This window comes from Peromyscus leucopus, chromosome 11 (genome assembly GCF_004664715.2).
Source record: "Peromyscus leucopus breed LL Stock chromosome 11, UCI_PerLeu_2.1, whole genome shotgun sequence".
Taxonomy (NCBI): domain Eukaryota; kingdom Metazoa; phylum Chordata; class Mammalia; order Rodentia; family Cricetidae; genus Peromyscus; species Peromyscus leucopus.
Genome location: NC_051072.1, coordinates 14,791,625 through 14,808,084, shown reverse-complemented (window position 1 = coordinate 14,808,084; position 16,460 = coordinate 14,791,625). Strand labels below are relative to the sequence as shown.

At 37.1% G+C, this 16,460-nt stretch overlaps 1 protein-coding gene across 1 annotated transcript; it reads right to left on the bottom strand.

Annotated features, from left to right (window-relative positions):
• Positions 1 to 15,751: 15,751 nt before the first annotated feature.
• Positions 15,752 to 16,141, bottom strand: LOC114697803 (transcriptional enhancer factor TEF-4-like). The gene has a single exon (XM_037209580.1). The coding sequence runs from the start codon at positions 16,010 to 16,012 to the stop codon at positions 15,752 to 15,754; it is 261 nt and encodes an 86-aa protein (XP_037065475.1). The 5' UTR covers positions 16,013 to 16,141.
• Positions 16,142 to 16,460: the final 319 nt, after the last annotated feature.

Here is a 16,460-nt window from a genome sequence, read left to right as displayed (position 1 = left end):
ACAATAACTTGAAAACATTTACTGCCTCAGTTTTCCTATCAAAAGACATAGTTGTCAGAATAGATAAAATCCATCTATCAAACAGGACCAGTAAGCAAGCAGGCGTTGCTGTCTGTGCTGGCTTGTTTTATGTGAAGCTGATATCAGGCACAGTCATTTAGGGGAAAGGGAGCCTCAAATAAGAAAATGTCCTCAAAATATTTTCTGTAGGTGTTACAGCTCTATTTCTCAGCATGAACCCAGGAGGTTGAGGCCAAAAAATGAGGTGGAGTGAAGTTTCATGAAATAACCAACATTATTCAGAGCATCAGAAAATTTGTATTCTGAGAGTATTCCTGAGGGTTAAGCAAGGTCATATGAGCAAAGGCCACATGGATTCCGGCTGTATATAGTCATGAGGGCAAGGTCACATGAGTTTAGCCTCATATAGTCACATTAGTTCCAGGTGTATATAGTCCAGAGAACAACTCCTGCTTGGAAACATCGCTCAAATAGTAATGGGTAAGAAGATGGGCAATTCAAAGTAAAACCCATGACTACTTTTTATACTTGGGAGGGCAAGAAATCACATTCTAAGAACAGTCTTTGTCAAGGAAGAACAGAAGTTATACAGGAACTCTCAGCTTGTTTACTTGGAGTTTTCTCACAAGGTCTCAGAAATCTCCTCATACAGCTTCCATACGGACCATGTTCTAGCATCTAAGCAAGACTTTAGGTCATTTTTTTAGATTAATGATTGATGTGGGAAGACCTAGCTCATTGTGTGTGGTACATATCTGGGGAAGTATCTGTGGCTTGTACAATAATCAGGCAAGGCAAGCTATCAAGCAACCGAGCATTGTATCATGAATCTGCATTTGTTCTTATCTCCACCTTCCTGTATTGTGTTTTTTCTTTGACTTCACTGATTGACAGACTCTGTTGATTTGTTCATAGTGTTTTATCACAGCAGCAACAGAATCTAGATAATATCCTAATATATCCAAAACGGACTTCAAACCAGAAGAGATTTAAAAAAAAAAATTTAATTCAAACCAAAGGAACAATTAACTAAAAAGGTGCTATTGTGCTTAACATAATAGGCACAAAACTCTGGAGCACCAATTTCAAACAAAAAGTTTATTACTTTTCTGGAATATTACTTTAAGGTGTGTTATATTTGTTTATGCTCTGGAACATTTGTGTTAATGATGCAAAGATATGTTGCATTATGTTATGTTCCATTTGTTTAACTCTGTGAAGCTGTGCTACTTCGTCTATCTAGAACACGTGGTGGTCTAATAGAAATGAATGGCCAATAACAAGGCAGAGAAAAGGATAGGCAGGGCTGGCAGGCAGAGAGAATAAATAGAAAGAGAAACCTGGGAAAAAAGAGCCAGAGAAGGAGGAGGATATCCAGGGCCAGCCTCCCAGCTACACAGCCAGCCATAGAGTAAGAGTAAGATTTACAGAAATAAGAGAACAAGAAAAGCCCAGAGGCAAAAGATAAGTAGGGTAATTTAACTTAAGAAAAGCTGGATAGAAACAAGTCAATCAAGGCTGGGCATTTATAATTAAGTTTAAACCTCCATGTATGATTTATTTGGGAACTAGGTGGTGGGCCCTTCAAAAGACCAGAGATCAAAAGAGCCAAAGAATAAAAAACAGAAAAAAACTACAATTACTGAACTTAAAGACACCTGTTAACATCAGGCCAATAATAGTATGTGAATTCTGTACACCAGTTTCTCCAATAGAAAGGTCATCTGGCTAAAAATTGAAGATGAAAAAAATCAGAAATAAATGACATTATGCATCAAATAGACTTAAAACTATATCTACAGATTTTCCTACACAAATATGAAAGAACTATATTCTACTCAGTAAAAGCACATGTAAGCTTTTAAGACCACATCCTGGGGGACCAAAAAAAGAAAGTAACAAGTTCATAAAGATTGAAACAAGTCTATGCATTCCATCTAACCAAAATGCAATAATTAAAATTAACAGAAACTAATTTATTACAAATGTACATAATCATGGAGATTAACAACATATTCCAGAATGATGAGTAGGACAATGAAGAAAGCAAGAATAAAAACAAATAAACAAACAAAATTCCTGGAACTAAATGAACATTAAAATTTCATAGCACAACTACTTCCACTGCTTAGGCACAGGCCACACCAGTCAGGTGAGTGATCTGCTTACAGGATGAACTGTCCTACTCTCTAGATTCTGTTCCCTAAGTCCTGCCAGCTCCTCCCACCTCATTTCCCTCCCTGCTGCCAGGCCCTGTTCTCACCCTCAGTGAACTACTGCCACTCAGGTGCAGGCCACAGCAGTTAGAACAGGTGCAAGCCACACCACTCAGAAGAACAGTGACTCCCTGCCACACCAAAGGCCAAGCTAGCCTCCAGAGGCCAGCCTCCAACTTGGGCAGAGATTCACTACTAGAGCAGATGTCATGCCAGCCACCAGAATCCCAGGCAAGAAGATTGGAGGACCAAAAAGGAAACAGAAGCCAAGGAACAAAACACCCATCCAACAAAGACAGACTCGGAAACCAGCATCTAGAACTAAAATCATCCCAAATCTCATGCCTAAATGCCAGTGTAAGAATACAAACAATAATAGTCAGGGCAACATGGCAAAACCACATCAAGACCTAAATATTCCAACAGAGCTGAAGCACAAGAAAACTACCTTAAAAACAGCTTCATGAAGGTGACAGATGTTCTTAATGAGGAAATGAAAAAAATTCCTTAAATAAATTAAGGAAAAAGTAAACAGAAAATTGGAGGATATCAATAAACCTCTTAAAGATTGTAAAGAAAGCCAAAAAACAAAAACAAAAACAAAAAAATAACAAAACAAAAACAAACAAAAAACCCAAAAAACAAAAAAAAAAAAGAGGAATAGAACTATTCAAAATCTGAAAATTGAAACAGGAGAAATAAAGAAACCATAAAAAGGAAATTCTGTAAATGGAAAATCTGGATAAGTAAACAGGAAATATAGACACAAGTATCACCAATAGAATACAAGAGATGGAAGAGAGAAACTCAGGCATTGAAGATACAATAGAAGAAATAGATTTTTTGTCAAAGAAAAAAATTTAAAAAACCCCTAACACAAAACATCTAGGAAATCTGGGACACCATGAAAAGACCAAATCAAAAAATAATAGGAATAGAAGGAGGAGATAATTCCCAGCTCAAGGGACCAGAAAATATTTTTAACAAAATCATAGAAGAAAATTTTCTTAACCTAAAGAAGGACATGCCTAAAAGATTAAAGAGGCTTAAAGAACACAAAATAGAATGCATCAGAAAAGAAATTCCTTTTGTTACATAATAATCAAAACACTAATTATACAGAACAAAAAAGGAATAATAAAAGCTGCAAGGGGAAAGGGCCAAGTAACATATAAAGGCAGGCTAATCAGAATTAGACCTGACTTCTCAACGAAGACTCTAAAAGTGAGAAGGATCTGGACAGATATATTGATGTCTCTAGGAGTCCACAGGTACCAGCCTAGACTCCTATACCCAGCAAAATTTTCAATCACCATAGGTAAAGAAAGAAGATATTTCATGACAAAGTCAAATTTAAAGAATATCTATCCACAAATCCAGCCCTATAGAAGGTACTAGAAAGAAAATTTAAGGAATGTCATAGATTACAGAGGTAATGGACAGACAACAGCATATATTTCTAGTTATTATACTTATTTCTTTAAATATAATTCCAAAGTAAAGGGCACCAACCATGCATTTTTACTCATGTCTCTTAGTATTAAATATAAATATATATAAATTTATATATATATATAAATTCAAACTCATACAAAATTATTTTTAAGAGTCAGAGCTATAAAAATGTATTATACCACACCCTGAAGGATTGACATCAGGAAGCATTAAAAAACTGTTAGGTAATTATTTTCAGAATATAATCTCATAATCAGAATAAATTTAAATAAGACATATCTATTGAATTTTGACTAACACTCCTAAATTAGGCAACAAAATTGAAATGTTTTAGAGAATATGCATAAATATTATTCCAACTCTTACTTATATTAGTATGTACAGCAGCTGACGCATTAGTGACTATCAAAGGATGTAGCCTCCTCAGTATATGCGTAGTGAAACCTGTAGTACACAATGCATTGTATCATAATAATGATAGATTTCCCCCCCTCCAAGGATCAAAATGGACAAAGGTTTGTCAAATCCATGATTATATATGAATTTCAAGCTGTAAAGTATTTTGGAATTATGAGCAGTATAATTGGGTAGGAAATGATTGATGGACTGAGGCAAGTTCCTTATTAAAGAGGATCAGGTAAGAAAATTTTATGATTTTCAAAGAACTTTTGTATTTAATGAGTTGGAAGTGTATATCATTAAATGGATGGCTCCACTAGTTTATAAGAAATTTCAAATCATGTCCATCAAAAAGGAAGAGCCGGAAGAACTCAGCTATGATTCATGCTAAAAATAATTCAACACTTGGCAAAGAAAAAAGCATCCAATTTGAGTTATATTACAAATTTAAGCTGTGAAAAGATACTCTACACAGAGGAAAGTATTATCCTAAAGACCATACAGAAAGTTGAATTTAGGCAACAGTGTCATGAAATGACCTAGTGCTTGCCTGGTCTTCAGCAAGCCTCGGATTGATCTCCAGACCACACAAAAAACAGAGAGAGAGGGAGAAACGTGATATTAGAGCTATATAGAAGTGTGTGTTTGGATATTAACTTCCTTGTAGTCATTGTCACGTGCAATTTAATACTGTTTATTTTCTGTGTCTGTTACAGTTTAAATAACTTTCAGTCTCAGCACTAATTTCTTTAATTGAGCAAAGTTACTTTCAAATATTTATTTGTGAAAGTATTGCAAACGTGTGTTTAACTACAAAATTTAAAAACAATGCAGCCTTCCTTGAAAATCATCCCTCTGCATCCTCTCTTTTCCTAATTAGTTTTGATTTCTTTTTCCCTTGCCTCAAGATTAAGTAATTACATAACTTTTCATTGTGTTTAGCACTTAAAGAGGACAATTGTCAGAATCTTACCATTTACAGAAGGTAATTATCTTTACAGTAAATACACATTTCCAAGTTCACCAAATTTCTGTGCTCCGATGATTAATTAGAATTGTTGAAGTTCTATATGTGATTACATCGTCATGTAGTACTTCTCCAAATAGATGACTCAATTGTAGCATTGCAGATTTGTGCTATCGAAAAATTATTATATTAGTGACAGTCACATATTTATTGACTTTATGTCTAACTGGAAAAGTAGAAGGCTATTACAGATATTAAAGAATAGTGGAGGAAACCATAGACCTTGACCATTCCCTTTTAAAACCATCATTTACTTTATCTCTTTACCATCTGAGTTCAGCTCTCATAGACTGTGTCTGGCTGCAAAATGTCAATTTAACCTTCAAGCTTCACAAATTTCATCTATATTAAACTAGATCTCATAAGGAAGGAATGTCACTGGGTCTAAATGCATTCTCTACATGTTTAAATGTAACCATCTAAGTTTGAAAAAAAATACCATAGTATTGATATACTGGACACATAGAGCATAAACAAATTTGATTTATGCAGTGAATCATTTAAAATGGGTGTATAGTGAATACTGTTTTTTAAATATATGAAAGGAGAAAGCAAGTGATTTAAATGAAATTGGAGTATGGAAAGAACAAGAACAAAGTTCACAGTAAATGACGCCTCTTCTCAGTCAGGTAAATGTCAGACATCAGTTTCAGAACACTGTCTTGGAATTGAGGAAGTGAGCCATGTATGTATAGTGGTCAATATGATGAATATGAAGATTAGGTTCCTCTGGAAATTAATAATAAAATTCTTCACCGCAGAAAAGAGCAGTATTACATCTTGCACATGGGGCCTTAGGGTCATTTTCACGGGCTGTATGTGAAAGTGTAGCTCTTTAAGTGACATTTTAGTCTGTAATATTATAAAGCATTTTTATAGTTCAGGTTTATTTTTTATTTTTTTTTTTAGCTAAGTCAAGTGGAATGTAAAAATTGTTCTACCAAAAAAAAAAAAGTCAAGAAAAAAATTTGCTCTTTCCTTTTTTTTTTTTTTTTTAAAGCCATTCAAAGAATTTTATTGGTCTGAACCCAAGGAAGAATTTAAATGTCCTTAATCAGGGAAATACAACTGAAACCAGTGAATAATACCTACTAAGCTTCAATTTTTTGCCAGCTCAGAGCCTGGTTCCTGGAGGTGGTATGTATTCCAAAGTGTCAGAATTAATAAATTGCACAAGCTCCTGTACAGAGAGATAGACAAGCCTGAAATTAATCATGATGCTTCCAGAAATATGTTGCATCACTTATAATTTTCATGAATCACTAATATTTTAGATCATTTTTAATCTAATACAAGGTTAGATTTTTTTGGTCTTTTTAATTAGTGGAGATAATCAGTATTCTTTCTTTTAATGTTATAATCAAGTTAAGGGAAAATAAAGCAACATTGAAGGCTAACATGCACTTAATATCCAGACAATAACCCAGAAAACACAAGCATTTGTATAAAATGCAATTGAAGTCATTCTGCCTTTGAGAAAAATACAACTAAAAAAAAAAAAAGAAAAAAAAGAAAGAAAGAAAATTCGACACTGGCTGCTTTAGCCTTCCATTTAAAGTAAAATTTAAAATAATTTTAAGTGATGGCTTTATGTTTATTATAAGACATGGGTGTGCATCAATAAAAGTTAACACAGTTTCCTGGAAATGCTGAGTACTTGGGCACACACTGATTTTAGTATTAGAATCTCAAGTAAAGGGGTGGGGCCTGAAAACAGTCCTCATCTCACTTTGAAATCCAGAGATACAGGTATCTAACAACATCCACCACCAACAAAGAAAACAACAAAAACAGTTTAATTTACAAGCACAAAATATAGTGCAGTTCAGAGGGGATTTTCTCCTAAATTTGTACTCAGCTCTGGCAGCAAGTGAAATATGTGGACAAATAAGGGCTTTGTGCAGAATGGAGGAACCAGCATTAAGCAGGAAATCAAGCGTGGTTTTTATTCCGATAATGCTGAAAACGTCCGGCTTATTGGGAGGAACTGTGAATCAATAGACTGATTCTAGTTTTTCCTGCAAACCTAAGGGAAGGAAAAGAGAGAATTATTCAAAATGAGGAGATTATATATACTTCATATTGAAGAGATGGCCCAGCACTGATTTTTGAAAGCTAGTCGGTCCCAGAAAGTAGGGCACATTTTGAAGTTATTTTTAATAATATCTTGCCTGTCATGAATTTGAAATAAACAGTTCTAAAATATAGTTGAGGGATTTGAACAGTGCTGGCATACCTCCCACTTATGACTTTAAATCATAACTATTATTTTTTTAACCTTTATATTTTAAGCCCTTCGGAGAAACACTTGTATTTACAAAGCAAATTCCATTTAGGGAACAAGAAACAGTCCATAAATTGAAATTATAGGCGGTGTTATGTGCTTACTCATTTGCTATTATATTTCTCTTTAGTGTGAGAAACAAAATAATCATTTCTGCTATTACTAAAATAAAATTCAGTGATGCTTGATGGGTATCTATCTAGAAACTACTTGACAATATAAATTAACACTAACAACATAGAAATTCATCCAACACTTTAACTATGGGCACACATCAGTTTTCCACTCAGACCTACATGGGGAGAGAGTAGAAGACAGAATGAAAAGAAAAACAGAGAAAGGGAGAAACAATGCAGTGACTCCCATCTTAAATGACAAAAGTGAGGGAAGGTGACTAATAAAAATCAATATTCAGAGAGCTCCACTTAAGTGATTTATTTTGCAAAATAATTAAGTAACAACATTTTTTGGTGAAATTAAGCTCATTGCTGAAGTTCCCAATGCACAATAAAAAAATCTGTCACTTTGGAATCAGAAATGCATAACATTTGCTATTGGAATGTTATGATCATCCTTTTAATTTGAAATTTTTCTGGCATTGAGGAAATGGAACCAAATATTGTATTGTTTGTACTATTATTACTGAGATGAAAATAAAGCTTACCAGTCTCTAGTAAATTAAAAGCCCATAACACTACTGCATACAAAGTACAGGTTATTATTTTAAGGGATGTGATTTGCTAAAACTATTTACACATCCTCAAATGTTAGACTGTGTCTCACCCATCCTGCTTCCTATATAAAACTATGAAAATAAACTCATACCTTGCTCTCTTGTGTAATAGGAGACGTAGCTTTCCTGGATTTATATTCAGAATTGTATAAACAAAACATTTAATTTTTTTCAAAAATAAATATCATGGATACATAAATACATCTACATATACAGGTAGATATGTATGGGCAAACTGAAATGTTTGTTGCTTGTACAGGAAATGTTTGTATATATATGCAATTATTTTCATTATTTTTAGTTAAAGTAGAATTACCTCATTTTCTCCTTCTCTTTCTGCCCTCTAGAACCTGTCAGGTACCTACCTTGAGTTTTTTTTTTTTAGTCTGTCCATATTTTAATGCATTACGCTTACTTTTGTGAGTTGAAATAAATCTTTTTTAAATAGTTTTTTTATTTTATAATTAACTTAATTTCACATATCAGCCACGGATTCCCTCATCCTCCCTCCTCCCACCCCCAGCCCTCCCTACTAACCTACCCCCCATTCCCGTCTCCTCCAAGGCAAGGACTCCCCTGGGGAGTCAGCCCAACCTGGTAGACTCAGCCAAAGCAGATCCAGTCCCCTCCTCCCTACACCAAGGCTGAGCAAAGTGTCCCAGCGTAGGACCCTGGCTCCAAAAAGCCAGCCCATGCACCAAGGACAGGTCCCAGCTCCACTGCCTGGGGGCCTCCCAAACAGTTCAAGCTCATCAACTGTCTCACTTATCCAGAGGGCCTGGTCCAGTTCCATGGGGGCTCCTCAGCCATTGGTTCACAGTTCATGCATTTCCACTAGTTTGGCTATTTGTCCCCGTGCTTTTTCCAATCATGATCTCAATATCTCTAGCTCATACAATCCCTCCTTCTCTTGTTGATTGGACTCCCAGAGCTCCACCTGGGCCTCAGCCGTGGATCTCTGCATCTGCTTCCATCAGACGCTGGATGAGAGTTCTATCCTGACAGCCAGGGTGTTCGGCCATCCCATCATCAGAGTAGGTCAGTTTGGGCTTTCTCTCGACCATTGCCAGTAGTCTACAGTGGCGGTATCTTTGTGGATTTCTGGGGACCTCTCTAGTACTCTGCTTCTTTCTATTCCCTTGGGGTCTTCATTCATCATGGTATCTCCTTCTCTGCTCCTGATCCAGCTGGGACCTTCATCCCCCCTAAGCTCTCTTTCCCCTGACCCTTGCCCTCCATTTCCCCACACACACACACACCCAGTTTGCTCATGTAGACCTCATCCATTTCTCTGTTGTTGAGAGACTCTTAATCAGCAATGTGTTACTTTTGTTAACCCGTGCATGAGGTCTTCCATCTATTTTCATTTGCAACTGATAGCTAATGATTTTGTAAATATTACAGAATTTTGAAATTGTTCATAATTTAATCAATCTTAGCTACATAGTGTGTGACTAAAAAAATTAGAAACAAAGAGTTTAGAATAAATTATTTTTACATAATTTTAGGTTATATAGACAAAAACAAATTCCTGTTATTTTCTTTGTTTCTAACTACTTAAGAATACATTTCTGTTCTATAATGACAGTAAGGTAGTCAGTCACCAATCTGACTACAGGGAAAGACCAGTTCAAACAACCTCTCCACTATTGCTAGGGGTCTTAGCTGGGGCAATCCTTTTGGATTCCTGGGACTTTCCCTAGATTCAGGTTCCTCCCTAAATCCTTAATGGCTCCCGCTATCAAGGTATCTCTTTCATTGCTCTCCCACTCCATCTCTCCCCCAACAGGACCATCCCATTGCCTCATGTTCTCATCCCCCATGCCCTTCCCTTTTACTACACCCCACTCCCAGTTTTCCCAGAAGATTTCATCCCTTTCCCCTTCCCAGGGTGTCCCATCCTCTTAGGGTGTTCCTTACTCTGGAGCTGTGGATTGTGGTCTGGTTATCCTTTGCTTTACTTCTAGTATCCACTTATGAGTGAGTACATACCATGTTTGTCTTTCTGGGTCTGGGTTACCTCACTTAGGGTGATTTTTTCTAGTTCCATCCATTTGCCTGCAAATTTCATGATGACATTGTTTACTACAGCTGAGTAATACTCCATTGTGTAAATGTATTGCATTTTCTTTATCCATTCTTCCATTCAGGGGGCTGTTTCCAGGTTCTGGCTATTATGAATAATGCTGCTATGAACATAGTTGAGTACACAGATGCAGAGACCCTCATGCAAGCACCAGGCAGAGTTACAGGAGTCCAGTGGAAGAGAAGGAAGAAGGATTATAGAACAATGGGGGTCAAGATCAGGACAGGGAAACCCACAGAGATAGATGACTCAAACTTGTGGGAGCTCATAGACACTAGACCAACAGCTGGGTAGCCTGCATGGGAGCAAACTCAGACTTCTGCATGTGGACAACAGTTCTGTACCCTGGTCTTTTTTTGTGGGACCCCTGGCAGTGGGACCAGGAGCTATCCATGGTTCATGAGCTGACTTTTTGAAGCCCATTTCATATGGTGGAATTCCTTTTTCAACCTTAATGGGGTGGGGGTCTGTGTCTTGGTCCTGTCTCAACTGAATGTGCCAGGCCTTGTTGACTCCCCATGGGAGGCCTTAGACTTTCTGAGGAGTGGATGGGCTTGGGTTGGGAGAGGTGGGGGACAGTGGAAGGAGGAAAAGTAGGGGGGACTGTGGTTGACATATAAAATGAATAAAAAACCAATAAAAAGAATATATTTAGGTAAATCTAAGGAGGTTTACATATAGAGAGATGCTGATTTTGTAGTAATTTACATTTTGCTTGAAAATAATAAGGTCAAAAGTATGTTAGTTTTTTTTTTCATTTTTTTATTAAGAGTTTTTTTTATTCATTTTACATACCAACCACAGATTCCCCTGGCCTCCCTCCTCCTGCTCTCTAGCATTCCCCCAAACTCACCTCCCATTCCAACCTCCTCCAAGGCAAGGTCTCCCATGGGGAGTCAGCAGAGCCTGGTACATTCAGTTGAGGCAGGTCCAAGTCCTTCCTCTCTGAACCAAAGCTGAGCAAAGTATCTCATCATAGACACTAGGCTCCAAAAAGCCAGCTCATGCACTAGGGACAGGTCCTGATCCCACCGTTTGGGGGGCCCCTAAACAGTTCAAGCTAAACAACTGTCTCATTTACCCAGAGGGTCTAGTTCAGTACCTTGGGGGCTCCTCAGCTATTGGTCCACAGTTCATGTGTTAGATTATTATGACAAATCGACATGAGTCTATTAAATGTATAACAGAATTTTAAGATATAAATTGAGGAAATATACTCACAATTACAGAATGGAGTAGACAATAGAAGTTGTCCTCTGATCTGACAGGCAGTGAATTAGCCTTACAGCGAGGAGCCTGGAGAGAGAATCTGTGTCCCTTCTCCAGCTCCTTATCAGAGGTCAGGTACCACAGCAGCAAGCACCGTCTCCTTTGGGCTTAATAGCCCAGGGGCAGAGCAAATACCACTGTGTGTGATGTTTATAGAAATGAATGAGAATTTAGAAATAATCTTTTGGGGTTTAGATAATATGAGAATTAATTGAGTACCCAACAGAAAGAGAAGAATGTTTCAGAAAAGTTCATTTTTAATACTAGCTATAATCCTGAGAACTCACTATGGAATATTTGTGATTTATTCAAGAGTGATTCAAAAGAAGCAGAATTTCTCTGTAATTCAGATAATTAAGTTGGAAAGACAGTGCTAGCTTGATATTATTTCATTATGACCCTGCATACAATGATTAACACTGCACTATGACACAATACCTTGTTGCTTATGTGGCAGGTTTTACAGTAGTCCCCATATGTATAACTTCAATAGCTGCAACCGCAATGATATATCTTTAACACGTTTGATTATTGATATGTAATAAGATCTTGCTCATGTTAAAGAGGAAATATTAAATAATTCATGTTTTTTAATTGTTATTGCATTATTTCATTTTTTTATATTGGCTCCTAGTGAGATGACCCATGGGGTTCCTTGCCAAGACCAGAGTCATCTTGTCCAGTATGTCTACAGAGTAAAGATCATTAATCTTCTAATTATTTTATATTTTTTGTCATATTATCAATTGTTGCACTTTGTTGTATTAATGAAAATCTTGTTTTATGTAATGTTTCTATACCACAGTCTGCTATTATACTTGCAATTTGGATATGCCAAAGAGATGCTGTACATTTTTTTTTTATTGAAAAGCTAAAATTTAAGTTTGATGAAGAAAGAAAGGTAAAGTATACTGAGATGTTTAAACTATCTAATCTGAAACTACAAAATCCATAGTCATGGTGCTGTTTAAGTGCTTAACCAAGATGAAAATGCATAACATTTATGAATTAAAATTTTGAATGGGATGTCACAGTGGTATACATAAGACTTATGAAAGGGAATGTACCAGGAAGGAATGGGTACACAGATTCAGTGATGACCTGGCTACCTTTGGCTGTTTCAGGTCTTGTCTCAGAGTACTGGAATACATGTCTAGCAGATATGTATAGGTTTGGTGAATTTATGGTCAAAAAGCTCACCTTTCCATTCCTGTTCAAATTCCTGAGCTGTATCCTCACCCAAACAGTACTAGGATGATGGGGTTGTAGATGTGTTCTGTTAGGTGTTGGGATTTTGATGGTTACCTTTGTTTTATTTTAGCGGAAATCAAAGTTAGAGACCATCCTGGAATACACAGCAACAGTCTCTAACTTGGAATTCATCTACGTCTGCCTCCCCAGGTCTCTCTCTCTCTCCTTCCCTCCCCCCTCTCTCTCCCTCTATCTCTAATTCATACACACATAAACACACACACACACACACACTCAGAGAGAGAGAGAGAGAGAGAGAGAGAGAGAGAGAGAGAGAGAGAGAGAGAGAATCATATAACTTGTATTCATTTGTAACTCCTGCTTCCTTATTTTCAGGTTAGGCAGATGTTTAAAAGCTGCCATGAAAGCACCATAATGGGCTTTGAGTTTATTATTTCAGTCATAAAATTGTGTAAATGTGTAGAATGCAAAATGTTAATCTGTTCATATACAGGTGACAAACTATTTTCTAATCACTGTACAGTGTATTGTTTGGTTAATTCTAATGGTTCTAACATTTTTTTGTTTTGTTTTGTTTTTTTGAGACAGGTTTTGTCTTTGTAGATTTGGAGTCTTTCATGGAACTCACTCTGTAACCCAGGTTGGCCTCAAACTCACAGAGATCCCACCTTCCTCTGTCCCCTCATGAGTATTGGGATTAAAAGTATGCCCCACCACCACGTGGGTGGTTCTAACATAATTTAACTAGAATAAAAGACACTAATTTTAACTAAGTTTCACACTTTATTTATTAGTGTATTTATGTATGTGTTTATTAAGGAAAGGGGGATATACATAATGGGATGCCCAAATGGGAAGCACAGGACCCCTCAGTTTTCTCATCTACATTCTGAGTTCCTTGGATAGAACTCAAGTCAAAGTCAAAGGAAGCACCTTTCCTAGCTGAGCTATCTTTTGGTTAAAGAAACAACAACAATTACTTTTCAATTTTTATGTTCAAACTTAAAAGGGATAATTCAGTAATTCCTAGAGAATTTCACACAATGTATTTCAATCTCATTCAAACTTAATTCTTCCCTTACCACTGCGTAGATCTACCACAATCCTATTTTCCTTTGACTCTTTGTCCTCTTACGTTAATTTTGTTATTTCTTAATTTTTTTCAAAGATTATGTCTTTTTACATATGGCAGTTGAGAGAATGTGGGATGAGTTGGGGGAACAGAAAGAATATGTTAAAGAAACAAATGCAGTTCTTATATAGCTTGTTCATTGACTCTGTGTGTTTGCCTGTCATGAAAAATATAGAAATTTTGAAAACACCGAGCTAATTCTTCATTATAGTAATTTCAGTCCTTTCTAATATTTTATGGTTCATATACCAAATTCAGCAGACAACAGTCCCACAATTCACAAAATATGTGAATATGAAAATTATTTAAATATATTATTTTAATTTGCAGAATGTACACTCTAAATTTGGATCACAGTCAAGTCTTGAATAAGGTTAACAAGTTAACTAAGATATTCATATGAAATACTGAGGTAAGTATTTGAATAACCGACTTCCAGATTGAAGATGAAAATTAAAATCCACTTTTCAACATAGAATATTATTCTAATATCATATAATTGTGGTTTTATGAGCATGTGTCTCTAAAATAATATAACAAGAAAAAATGAGATGACCCAGTGTCTTTCCACATGTAAATAACAGTGACAAATCAAATCTATACAGAGATACAATGTTCTTGGAAAACATTAACAGACTTTACATAATTAACCAATGTAATATTTGTTCAAGAAAATATTTTAAAGCATTAATCCATTCTTTCAATGCTGCATAATGAGTTCCATATATGGGACCATAATGCTGAGAATAGTGGATAGCCACAAAAATGATATTATATCTACTGTCCAGCACAAAAATCAACTATACAGAGATCAAAACCTCAATGTGAAAACTAAATCACTAAAACTGTTAGAAGCAAACATAAGCAATGACTTTTAATATGTCGGTGTGAGAAAAGACTTTATTAATAGAATTCTATTTGTCCAAAAAGCAAGATATACAACTGACAAATGGAATTCATACAGCTAAAATTTTTCTGTGCATCAGAATAAACAATCACTTGAAAATGGAGAAAGCCCACATAGTGAGAAAGAATCTCTGCCAACTTTACATCTCACAGAGAATTACTGTCCAGAAAATACAAAAATGCAAGATAAATATATAAAAACAGAAAAAAACACAGTCCAAAAGTTGGTTATGAATATTAACAGAGTGAAAGATAGAAAGAAGAGATAAAAAACTATACAGATGTTCGAAAGGGCCACATGCTTTCATAGAATATATTGTGTGTGTGTGTGTGTGTGTGTGTGTGTGTGTGTGTGTGTGTGTGTGTGTGTAGACTAAACAGAGTTCTGACACTTGGGGTGAAAACGAATCTCCCACAAGCTGTGGGACTATCTAACAAAAACCCCAGAACCCGGAATTCGAGACAAACTTTATTTCTCCATGTTAGACTCGAAGTTCCAAGAAACCCACAAAACAACAAAGGCAATGGTTATTACCTTTGCTTACCACCCAGAATTTCAAATTAGGACACTATTGCTGAGGACACCAGATACATCAGACACAAGACGTGCGAAACCATTGTGGAACTTACCTGGAATCCTTCTCCCTGAGGGATAGCTACCGTGGTATCTGAAGGGGCGATGACAATTGCCATGTTAGATCACTTATGCCTAGCCGTAAACGAATCACAATAGCAACTGGATGGAGGAGATATCCCCAGTGGTGCAAAAGTGGTACCTATGTCTTGAATGTCCCTAGCAGCTTTGCAGTTGAATTCAAGGATCACTACATAGAAGAGACTTCGTACCTGCTACTGTAAACCTATCCAATTAACTCTTTCTGAAGAAGTCTTAGGCCCGAGAGGAGGATGTACCAATGGCGTGTTCACAAGTTAGCACCGCCTTTTCTGTATTCTAAAAATTCATCTGTAAACCCACCGCAAACAGGTCCTCCTACAGACAGACACATCTCATCAGAATGCGGAGAACACGTAGGCCGTGCACAGTAGCAGTTCCTGAGTGTCCCTGTTTGTCACCACCTGGAGGATGGTGAAGTTCTCCAAGACACTGTTCATCATGTAGCGTTCAGGCAGTTGCCGCAGCTTGTGTAGGAAATTGGCCAGGTACTCACACATGGGGGAGCGCAGCAGGCGGTACACGAAGCGCCCGTCCTCCAGCTGGGCCCGCTCTGTCTTCGAGGTCTCCACCAGTGAACGCGGAGCCCAACACCACATCTACCGCCTGGTCAGGGACTGATGGGACCCACTGCTGGGTTTCCTCACAACACCCCCTTCCCAGGAAGGACCCTTTGGCTCTCCCTGTACCCCTCGCTTGGAGAGGGGGCCATGATTCAAAAAAAAAAAAAAAAAAAAAAAAAAGGCCTGATCTCAGAAGCTTGAGCAAGGGGGGCTGGCTCCTATTAGAGGGGAGTCCCAAAACTTGGTTGTTGAGCTGAACGAGTTGTTTGAGGTTAGAGCTCCAATATGGGACCTCACAGGGAGCATTTGACAGGACACATCACTCCTCAGCGTCAGGGGTTGGGGACAGGAGTGCACATCCACAGGTGTGCCCAGAGGTGCAGCACTGGCCTCTCAGTTCTCCAAGGGCCCCTCTTTGCTCTTCTGGAACAGGGAGCTGGGCTATGTGGGGGATATTACTCACTGCCTTGTACCCTTCCTGTTT

Coding starts and splice junctions, on each gene's coding strand:
- LOC114697803 (XM_037209580.1), bottom strand. CDS start 16,012: ATGTGGTGTTGGGCTCCGCGTTCACTGGTGGAGACCTCGAAGACAGAG.